We start from the raw sequence: 10,579 nt of genomic DNA, 5'->3' as shown, positions 1-10,579 counted from the left end.
GCCTGGGAAGCCCGAGCCGCCTGGGGTTCGGCCGGCCGCGATCCCACCCCGCCGCCGCGGCCCCAGTTGCAGACACGAACATCTCCTTGGATGATGGCCCCGCCCTCCCCACCCCGCCGCGCCCTCCCGGCGCCCCTCCTCCGCGAGGAGGCGCGACCCGAGCGAGGCCAGGTGGGCCGGGCCGCACCGCGCCCCGAGGCGGCCTCGGCCTCCCGCCACGGGGGGCCCACAGCCAACAATAGGCAGCGACAGGGACCAGGAGGCCGAGGTAGAAGAAATATGGACTTTAATGAAGATTCTTTCCCTTTGGTATAAGTGAGACCCGTGAAAACATCCAAACAAAAAGAAAAGAAAAAAAAGGGAGGTGAGGATTTAGATAGTCCACGCTCCCTTATCCACAAGGCCTAATGACAGAGCAGGGCCGGCTCCTCTGTCGTTGCGGCAGGACCCGGCCTGGAGAAGGGATTCAATAACTGCAGGTTTTAAGTGTCCCCAAGCCCCCGCCCCCGCCCGCCCCGTGTGAAACTAACATCCATTCAGCCAAACTTCTGCCTCCCAGCCTCGCGGTGGGAGGTCCAAGTTTCTCTAGTCCTAGCTCACACTCGGCCTCTGGTCTCTCAGAAAAGATAATGCTACCGGCAAAGGCCAGGGTGAGGAAAATGCCAATAGTTGTAAAAGGGCTTTGAAAAGTCAAAAAGGTGATGTATAAATCGATTATTATCATTTTGTGCTCAGGAATAAGCTATGGAAAACAAATTAGTAAAGTAAATCTACAGCCCTAAAATATATGCATATAAAATAAAAAACGCAGTTCCAAATCTACCGATGGTATCTGGGGATTGTCTACTGCTTTAGAGTCTCAGTGCCCCTGTTCCCACCTCCACAAAATCCACCTAGGATGACACTTCAGTCATCCCCCCACCACCCCAGCAGGGGGAGGCAGGGCAGAGGCTACAGGAGGAAGGGCTGTACTTTGGCTCTAGAGTATAACATGCATGCAACATGGGGGGGGGGGGATGGACTTGACAAATGTATATATAGACCCCCTGGGGTGAGGGGCCCCACCCAAGAGGCACTGAGCAAGAGGCAGGTCCATCTCCCCACTGGCTGGGAGGGGGCTCTGAGGCAATCTCTAAGGGCTGCATATCCCGGTGGAGAGGGGACAGCTGCCACTCCTGCCTCTGTTCACCCAACCTAAACGGGAGGGGGTACTGAGCAAGGAGAGGACGGGGTCCCAGAAGCCAAGGTGTCAGCACCCCCATGCTTGACTTCAGGGGCCCAAGAACTCTTTGCATAAAATATCTTCAGACCTAGCAGATGGTCAAAGGCACAAAGTTTAAACGCTGGGAGGGAGGGGTGTTGAGAGGGGTCTGGGGTACCCTGAGCCCAGGGGTAGACTAAGGGTGTGATTCATTCCCCTTCCCTGGAAGGGTGATTGCTCCACTGGGCCTATCACCACAGGACATTTTCCATTACAAGGAGGCACACTGCCCAGGCCTCCAGCACCCACCTTGGGGAAGGGGGTATCAAGTTGGCACAGGAAAGGCCCAGGGAAGGGGGCCACTCTGTACATTAATACTTTGGTGAGGTTTGGGGAGAAGCAGGACTCTACCCCTGGCTCCTGACTCAAACCCTCTCACTCAGCTGGACGCTGAACCCAATGTCCACACTACCCCCATCCCTACACAAGGCCAAGCCCACAGAACACTCCCAAGTGAGGTCCTGAGAATTGGACAATAGGGTAGAAGGGGTCGCAGGGTATCTTCTAGGAGAGAGCACTGGGACAGATCACAGTTTCCGCTCCACAGGTTGCTGGAGACACAGTTCGCTGCCCGCAGAGATGATGGGCAAGTGATTGTCCATGTGGTAGCTGATGAGGTGACTGACACTCTCAAAGCGGTGATCCTTTGTCCGAACCTGGGAAGTGGGAAGGGAGAAGGTCAATTCAGGTGAAGAGTCAAATAAGACCTCAGTCCCCAAAGCTGAGGAAGCTGGAATGTTCAAGAGGGTTGAGGCAGGAGAAAAAGATGGCAGAAGCGGGAGGGCCGTCAGTCCTGATCATTGAGGCCTCTCTAGAAAGAGAAGCTGGAGATAGCCGTGGGAATGGGCAGGCCAGTGAACTGGGAAAAGGCAGAGGGGACATCAGCCCAGAAATCATGAAGCTGAGGGATAGCTACTCCTCCCCTGACCTGGAAGAAGGTGGTATGTCTCAGAAGAGGATACACAGTACAAAAAAGACATGCAAAGGAGGCTGAGGTTGCTGTAGAAAAGAGACCAAAGTTATGAGGGGCAGAGGGACAGTGCAGACAGGAGACAGAGCACTGGTCTGAGCCCTGAGTCTGGAGAAGCTGGGGAGGCCCCTGGCTCCTCTTGAGAGAGGAGATTTGGGGTGCCTAGCCTCTAACCATCTGACATTGAACATCACAACCTCTTAAGGATGGTTTTCTCATTTGTCAAAAGAGGGACTCAGGTGACATGTGCACCTTCCAGCACTTGTGGGCATAAAGTTTGGGGATTGGCCGGGACTGAAGGGAAAACAGCTCAAGTTCAGGGATGTGAGAAGGGAAGGAACCCTAAGCCACTAGAGGGGGAATGCCAGGCACCTTGAGAGCAGGGGAGGCTCAGATAGAGATGCCCAGCAGGTGAAGTCTAGAAAGCAGTGAAGCAGGAACAGGGCTGCACAGGAGGGTACTGCACCTTCCTCTCTGCCTCACCCACCCATACCCCTGCGATACTCACCACACCCTCAGGGTCCACCAGTAGCAGGTGCTTGGGCTGCCCACTCTGCAGGCCAGTGAGCACATACTGGCCAGGCGTGGTCGTGCTTTCCCGCACCAGGAAGTCCCCATTGAGCTGTAGCAGTGCCTCGGCCTCCCGCCGGCTCAGCTTCCCGTGAAACCAGGGCTCCCCTCGGAGCTGCTCAGCCATGGCCACCAACTGGGGAGGTGGAGGCACCCGCAGGGCATCTTCAAAGGGCTCTGGGGGTACAGAGAGAGGGCTAGAAGAGGCAGCTGGCACAACACATGCTCAAGAGCCAGACCCTCAGGGAGGGGAGGCCAGGAAGAAAAGAGGAGGAACCAAGTGAGAAGACGCAAATGCAGGAAGGAGAGGGGCACACTCACTCATGTCAAAGAGGTCTCGGGGCGCGCTGCCATTGACGGCAGGATTGGCGGGCCCGGCCCCACCGCCTGCTTGCCGTGCCTTGTCTAGGTTCTGGACATTGACATAGGAGGGATCATCAAAGAGCTCTCTGCCTGCTGAGGAAAGGGAGGCTTTACAGTGATCCCCGCCCTGCTTCTCACACCCCACTCTGCCCCTCTCAGCTCCCTTCATACCTGGGCAGGGTGGCGGGGGCAGCATCTGTTTGCGGGCTTCTGGGTCTCCTCCAACAGGCTGCCCCACTGGCTGAAGGGACAAAAATAGGGTGAGACCAGAGGCCCTAACCAGACGCTGCCTTCCTGGGCCCAGCCCACCTTCATGCAAGCAACTTACCAGCGTGGCTCCCAGGTGGCTAGGGGTCTGGGCACTGGGTGGAGTGGGTCGAGCAGCCCCCTGGGGGACTCCTTCCCGAAGCCTCATGTCCACCACCCCCCCAAGAGGGGGTTCCTTCCCAGGGAAGTCATTATAGTACTGATGGTCAGGTGGCTCTTCTTCCTCCTCATCCCAAGCTGAGCCATCAAAGCCAGCCATCCTGGGAGGGACAGGAGGAAGAGAAGAGCATGGGTAAGAGGATGGAGAACAGACAGAACAGCGGTCACATACTGGGCATTCCCTGAGGGGTAGGCCTGAGGCTGGGTGTTTCATATATATAATCATTTCATCCTCCTGGCAACCCTATAAGGTAGGTATTATTTCCTTCTTCGATTTTATAGATGAGGAAAATGAGGGTCAGGGGTAAAAGGATTTAGGTCTCACAACTAAAAGGTGGTGGAGCTGAGATGTGAATTCAGATTTGTCTTTAAAGTCATGCCCTTGATCATTAAGCTGTCTCCCAAGAGGGAGGGGGAGCAGTAAGTACCGGGGAGGGGGGTGCTCCAGAATCGTTTAACCTCCTCTAAATACTCAATACTACTGGTCTGAGGTGGGAAGGGTAAGGATCTCAGGAAAGAGCCATCCTCCCTCACCCAAATTCTTGACGGCTTCTAGAGGCAAGAAAATGAAGAACTAAACTAAATATGGAGAAATGCACAAAAGGACAGACCAGCAATGAGATGGCTGGGAAAAGAAAAGCCCATCTAGCCAGGGAAGAGCTGCAGCGTGGACGTCCTGGACTACAGCTCCACCACGGGCACACGACAGGAAGAGGTGGCCCTGCAGCAGGCAGGGCCTCGAAAGACCTTCCTGATGGCCACAGGAAACTTAAGAATAGCAGGAAGTGGGAAGCAGGGGCGCACAGGTTATTTCCTTCCCTGCACCTCTCTGAGCTCAAGTGTGGGAAGAGCAGACCTACTTTTCCAATTCCGGTCTGGGGCCCAAGAGCTGGCCGCCCCCCAACCCTGGCCCACTCACCTGTCATGGGGGGTGACCAGCTTGGGCGGGTTCCTGAGGTATTGTTTGAAACGCAACTCGAAGGCCTGGCCAATGGTGCTGATGACGTCCTGAGCAAGCCCTTCGGGACACTCCAGGATGTGGCAGGCTGGGGACACAGCAGAGGCCGTCAGGGAGCTCGGGGGCAGCGTGGCCAGGAGGAGGCGCAGACAGAGGCCCTTGTCGTCTGTCCTCCACAGCCAGGAGCCGCCGGGTCCTGCTCACCTACCTCTCGGACAGCTGGCCCCACCCAGTGCTCCCCACCACGCCTCACCTCTCTGATTCACCGGGTCTTTGGCAACATAGGCGACATACTCGGCTGTGTCCTGGGGTGGACAGAGTCAGAAGAGGCCAGTTAGCTAAATTTCATAGCCCCACCTCACTCCTGACCCCTCAAACCCAGTCCTCTTCAGATATCACCTCAATCCTAGCACGCTCTGTTCTCTAGCCAGTGTCTTCCCAACCCCTAGCCCCGTACTCTTCTCCCACCACCCGTGCTCCATTCCCCAACTCACCGGGTCCCCGCCAGACGCAAACGAGATGGATTGCATGTGGTGGTTGGCGATGATCTGAGGGTTAGGGCAGGGGATGGAGAAGGAAGGGAATGACGTGTGTCAGGCAGCCTCAGGGCCCACTGGGCACCCCCCACCATTGGCCCAGGACCCTGGGGTCCCAGTCTCATCCTTTTGGCTTCTCAACCCATGTCCTCCTAATCTCCTCCTTCCCTACTGTCCTGATGCTCCCAAGCCTTCCGTCCGAGTTTCTTGCCCTCATAACCGGGTCCTCACTTAGCCCTCCCATCAATGTTTCTGGTCCTGCCGCCCTAGTCCACCAACCTGTTTGCAGTCTGCGGCCATGAGGTTGAGGCTGCTGGTGGAGACGGTGAGAGTGATTGGCATTCCAGCAAATTTCAGGTTACTCCTCCCCAGGATGGAGCTGAGTGGACGGCTACAGGGCTAGGGAAGGGCCCGAGGATCTCAGAAGCTGGGGGCACCCCGCACACTCCTGCCTCCTGGCCTCCTCCCCGCACGCCCCACACCAGCCTTCCCCCTGCTCCTCCACCTCTCCCGGCAGCGCCCCTAGCCCCATCGACCCCAGCTACCTTTCTCCTCCTTGTTGCCCCCTTAGCACCCGGCACAGCGTCACACACCAGACTGATGGCCTCCCTGGGGAAAGAGGGGTACTCAGACCCACGGCCTGCCTCCCACCCGGCTGGAGCTGCCACAGGGCTGGGGGAGGGGAAGGCCAGGCCAGACTCCAGGGGCACTCCAGGCTCTTTGTCGTGGCGGATTGAATTAAGGGCCTTTAATATTTGATGACACTGAGAGGCCGCTTCCTGGCTGATTGGGTTAGAGCCTCAGTGGGTCTGGGCCCACCCCCTTCCAGCTACCAAATGTCCCATCCCCTTCCCAAAGGCAGCAGCAACCTTCCATCTACCCCCATTTTCCACTCAAGCTCCAGCTGCCAGCTGCCTCTGCCACCTCCCCCACAACCCCCCAGGCTGCATAAGCAAGAAGGAGCCAGGTCAGAGTTGCCTCTCTTCATTGAGACTTCGACTCCCTTCCCTAACTTTCTCTCAATCCCCTTCACCACCCAAAGATGAGCCATCACTAGTGCCACTGCCAAGTGACCCACTCCCCCCTCCCCTCACAAATCCCAGGACCCCCACACTCCGCCCCCCGCCCCACCAACCTGGTGACCTGAGTCCGGGTGTTGAAGTCCAGGGCGCGCATTGACTGCAGGACCTCCACACATCCCATGTACTGAGGGGAGGGACGGGAGGAGAACAGTCAGCCGCCTCCCCCCACCTCTTCACAAAGAGCCCCAGGACTCTTCCCTGCTTGTTCCGTAAGGTTGCAGAAGTTCTGCCCACTGCCCGTGGATACATCCCACGACATGCAGAACAACAGGGTGAGGAGAGAAGGCAAGCTTGGGGGACCTCATGCATGTGGGAAGAGAATTCGGAGGGGAGTGACAGGCACTGGGTGGGATGGAGTGACATCTCCAAAAAGGGGGAGGAGACTGGAGGGGACAGTCAAGAGTCACTCATTCCAACACTTACTAAGGGCTTGTGCTGGGCTTTGTGCTAAGCATGGCAGGGTGGGGGTGGGGGAGTCACAAGAAGGAAGGGGCCCCAGACAGAGCTGGAAGGGAAGGGGCGAAAGAATCAGAGAAGGGGCAAGAAAGGTTTAAGAAACAGGACACAGAAACCAAAGGAGTTGCTGGGGAAGAGCAGGAAAAAAAAGACTAGTGAGCAGAGGAACTGGAGGAAGTGGGAGGGAGGATGTTCACTCACCCGAACCAAGTAGGAAACCCCGGGTCCCATGACTTTGTCGTTGGGATGCAGCCAGCCCCGCGTGGGCTTATTGACAAAGCTCCCGTGGCGGGTCCACTCCTCGCCCCCCAGCTGGCCCCCTTCCACCCGAGTCCTGCGCCCGCCGCCTCCACTCAGCTTGTTCATGTCCTGGAGGAGGGGCAGGGGGCCTGAGTCCGGCATGGCTGCCCCTACGATCCCCTCCCCATCCTCGGCTGCCCTTCCTGGCTCCCCCTTCGGCCCCAGGCGCCCCCCAGCCGGGTTGGCCAGCTTCAGGTTGCTCATCCGGGGGAAGAAGGAGCACAGGGTAGTGGGACTATCGTCCCCAGGCAGAGGTGGCAGCATGGGCCCCAGAGACGAGGCTGATGGGGAAGGCAGCTCCTCCGGTGGGGTGGACCCTGAAGCTCCCTCCTCCAGCGATGACAGAGACTCATTCCGAAGTGGGTTGTACTTGGGCTTGGGGGGCAGGAGATCCATGGCTGGAGTGAGAGGAAGGCTGCTGCCCAGCCTGGCCCCCCTGCCAGTCAGGGCAAGGGGGCCAGGCAGGGGGCATCCCAGGCCCTTAGCCTGATCGGACCTCTCTGGCCCAGGGATCTCAAGGGTCCTGGGGAGGGAGAGGGACAAGTGGCTCTGGCTCCCCAGGCTCAGACCCAGAGAGTTTCAGGCCCCATCCCCGCCCAGCGTGGAGCCTCTTCTCTAGCTGTGAGGAGAACGGGCTGGACCTAGAGCTGACTGGCTCCTCCCCAGGGGCGGGGAGCTAAGGGGAGAGACCAATCCCGAGGACAGTGCTGACTCACAGGCTCTGAGGGGCTAAGCCTCCAGCACTGCCCCAACCCAGAACTCTTACAGGGCAGAGCGATCCATGCCCGCCCCCCCCACCCCCACCCCGCCCCGGTACAAACAACAAGTAATCTAGAGAGGAATAAAGTGGGAGTGGGAGGGAAGGATGGAGGAGTGAGAAGGAAAGGAGGGTGGCAAGAGGAGGTCTGCATCAATCCAAACCAGACATAGGCAGGCCAAAGGGAGCAGGAAACTAAGGGAGGGCAGCGGGGGGAATAAGGGAGGAAACAGAGGCAGCTGGGGGTGGGAAAGGGAGGGGATTCCTGAGCTCAGCAATTCCCTTCCTGTCCTAGTTGAACACTCAAACTCCCTCCTCCAGCCCCGGCCACCCCCGGCGACCCCCCACCACTATCATACATGGGGTGGCAGCCCCAGGGAGCCTGGGCCATTAGCATCCTCTGCTACCACAGCTGTGGAGGGAGCTAAAGAAATGGGAAAAGGAAGGACGTGGTCCCAGTGGATGCAGGGAGGGGCCAAGAGGAAGGGCAAAGCTGGTGAAGTAAGGGGAATAAAGTCCAACCTGGGTGGTGCATCAGGGAGCCACCAGGCAGGAGCTGGAGCAGAGGACAGGCTGGTGGAGGCTTGTTCTCCATGCATGGCGCCTACCATGCCAAGGAGCAGCGGCCCATGCCAAGCACTCTTCTGTCCCCCTTTCCACAGCGAAGCAAGCTGTCAAGGGTAGAAGGGGTGGGGGCGGCCAGGGCATTGACACTAAGGTCAGCTCCCTGGACCTGCGGGTAAGCTCATACCCCTCCTCTTGCAGTAGTGACTGGGAAGGGTGCAGGTGTCCACCACAGAGCATGATGCCCCTCACGCCAGAGGCAGAGTCTGGCTGGAGGAAATGGGAGAGTGCAACAGTTCTCCAAGAGAAGTGGGGGCTACAGGCCATGAAGGGACAGAGGGGGCAGAAGACAAATCTGCTAAGGAGAAAGGGGTGCCAGGAGAAGGACTGAGGATGGACACAGGGAACAGTCCCAAACCCATTCCTTCCGCCCACAGCTCTGCTCCACAGCTCTGCTCAAGGGGGCCATAAAGGAAGTTGGAAAGTGACCCAAAAAAGTAGTTGTAAAAGATACATATAACCCCCCAGGCTCACCGCAGAATTATCTATCCTTAAATTTACTTCAGAATATAAAAAGATGCAAATTATCATATGATTATAGCAATGAACAACACTAGCCCTTAAAACATGTTAGATACTGTGCTTATCACCTCCCACTTAGTCCTCCAAGGAGAGCTTTGCCACTCCATGCACCACTCCCAAGAAGAAATTCTATCACTCTGTTTCCTAAAGACTCAGCGCCCAGGCATAGAGAGAATGAGGAAAGTATTCTGCCAAAGCCTCACACCCCCATCACACACACACACACACACACCAGGATGTCCTCATCTTTAGAGGTGGGCATTCTATGGGTGCCTGCAGGATCCAGAAGCAGGGAATGACCAACAGGTGTGAGCATTGTTAGACAAGAAAGAGGAAGTAGGGCTTTTTAAATTTATGTAGGAAGAAAGGAGATTGCTACTGGGAATCCGGGTGACTGGAAGAAGCTGCGTGTGGCTTCTCAGCCCAGCAGGGAGGAGGAGGCAAGAGCAGCGGAAAGTAGCAGGAAATGGCGAAAGCTCAGGAATGTTTCCAGAAGGGAAGGCTGGGCAAGCGGGACCAGGAGGAATGCCCAGACTAGAACTCCGGTTAGGGGGAGGGGAAGAGCCAGAGAAGTGGTGGGGCCTGAGGAGTCCCTTAAAAAAAAAAATCAAATAGCAAAAAGGACACTATTACCTACACCCACTCCAAGCCACCGTTTTCTGCTGGTGGAAAACTTTCTCTCCTGTCACACCCACATGTCACACACCAACAAATCCGTGGCCCTACCCAGCTCCCGACGTACAGGTATGAGACAAACAGCTGTTTCTGGGGTGGAGTCGGTCCTGGGAGTGGGGCTGGGAATCTATGAGCGAGTCTCCCTCCCACTCTCGTACCAAACCCCAAGTCCAGCCCCCTTCAAGTAGGTCCACCCTTGGAAGAGGGTAAGGGAGAGGAAAAGGGCTGCCTCTAATCTCTGACTCCTCAGAGCCAGAGATGTGAACTTCTGACTTCCTACCCAATGGAGCATGAGAGCTCAGGAAAACTGAGCCAAAGTCCCCAAAGAGAAAAAGAACAAGGAAATGTTAAGCAGGTGAAGTTACTGGGATTGAAGACAAAGCTTCTGAGGCGATGACCCGGGTCCTACAGGGATAACGCTCCTGAGGGGGCGTGGCCCTCTCAGGACGCGAGCATCAGAGAGACTCCCAGGAGGCAAGGCTTCTGGACAATCAGACGTGGATTAAAGAAGAGGCGGGGCTTCTAGAGGGGAGGAACCCCTAGAGAGGCGTGGCTTCTTGAATTCGAATAGTTCTTTGAGGGGCAGGGCTCTGCCCTTTCGGGAGATAGGCTTTTTGATAGACAGGAGTTGGCGGAGAATCGTCGCTAGGAGGCGGAGTTTCGGGGAATTGGAAGGACTAACGTAGGGTTTCTAGTAGTAGGACCTGGAAGCATGTCTGGGGGTGGGACTTCCAGGAAAGTCGGGCGACAGAGTGGGGTCGGGGACAATAAATAGAAAACAAGTCGGGGTTCGGGGAGCCCCCTGAAGTTGGGAGGTGGGACTTCCGGGGAGGGGGTCGCAGGGGCGGGGCTTATAAGTGAAGACCGGAAGTAGGGTCCCGGGAGAGGGGTTCCGGGGAGGAGGAGTGGGTCACCTAAGGAGAAAAAAAGTCCCAACTCACCAGGGCTTCATGGAGTCTCCGCACCGCACCGCGGGCCGATTTGGTTCCGGATCACGCCACTGCCTTCTTAGGTCGCCGCTCCAACTTTCTCCCCGGGCCCGGCCTCCCTGGAGAAACTTTATTGCACTCACTTCCGGC

The 10,579-nt window shown here is 57.1% G+C and overlaps 1 protein-coding gene across 4 annotated transcripts; it reads right to left on the bottom strand.

The window, feature by feature from the left end:
• Positions 1–287: 287 nt before the first annotated feature.
• Positions 288–10,567, bottom strand: SHC1 (SHC adaptor protein 1). Of its 4 annotated transcripts, XM_082856078.1 has the most exons (14): positions 10,442–10,567; positions 8,202–8,350; positions 6,824–6,991; positions 6,220–6,290; positions 5,630–5,693; positions 5,364–5,483; positions 5,043–5,096; positions 4,802–4,853; positions 4,510–4,636; positions 3,493–3,691; positions 3,336–3,405; positions 3,123–3,257; positions 2,740–2,978; positions 288–1,917 (listed from the first exon to the last, which is right to left on the bottom strand). In XM_082856078.1, the coding sequence occupies exons 3-14, from the start codon at positions 6,986–6,988 to the stop codon at positions 1,789–1,791; spliced, it is 1,425 nt and encodes a 474-aa protein (XP_082712204.1). In that variant the 5' UTR covers positions 6,989–6,991; positions 8,202–8,350; positions 10,442–10,567; the 3' UTR covers positions 288–1,788. The 4 variants fall into 4 exon arrangements, with proteins under 4 accessions (XP_082712204.1, XP_082712205.1, XP_082712203.1 ...); XM_082856079.1 differs by lacking the exon at positions 8,202–8,350; XM_082856077.1 differs by lacking the exons at positions 8,202–8,350; positions 10,442–10,567 and having other exon boundaries at positions 3,123–3,254; positions 6,824–7,386.
• Between the last annotated feature and the right edge of the window lie 12 nt (positions 10,568–10,579).

This window comes from Leucopleurus acutus (assembly GCF_964270905.1).
Source record: "Leucopleurus acutus genome assembly, chromosome: 2".
NCBI classification, from domain to species: domain Eukaryota; kingdom Metazoa; phylum Chordata; class Mammalia; order Artiodactyla; family Delphinidae; genus Leucopleurus; species Leucopleurus acutus.
Note: the sequence above shows the minus strand (reverse complement) of the source record. Positions and strands in the feature narration are given on the sequence as shown.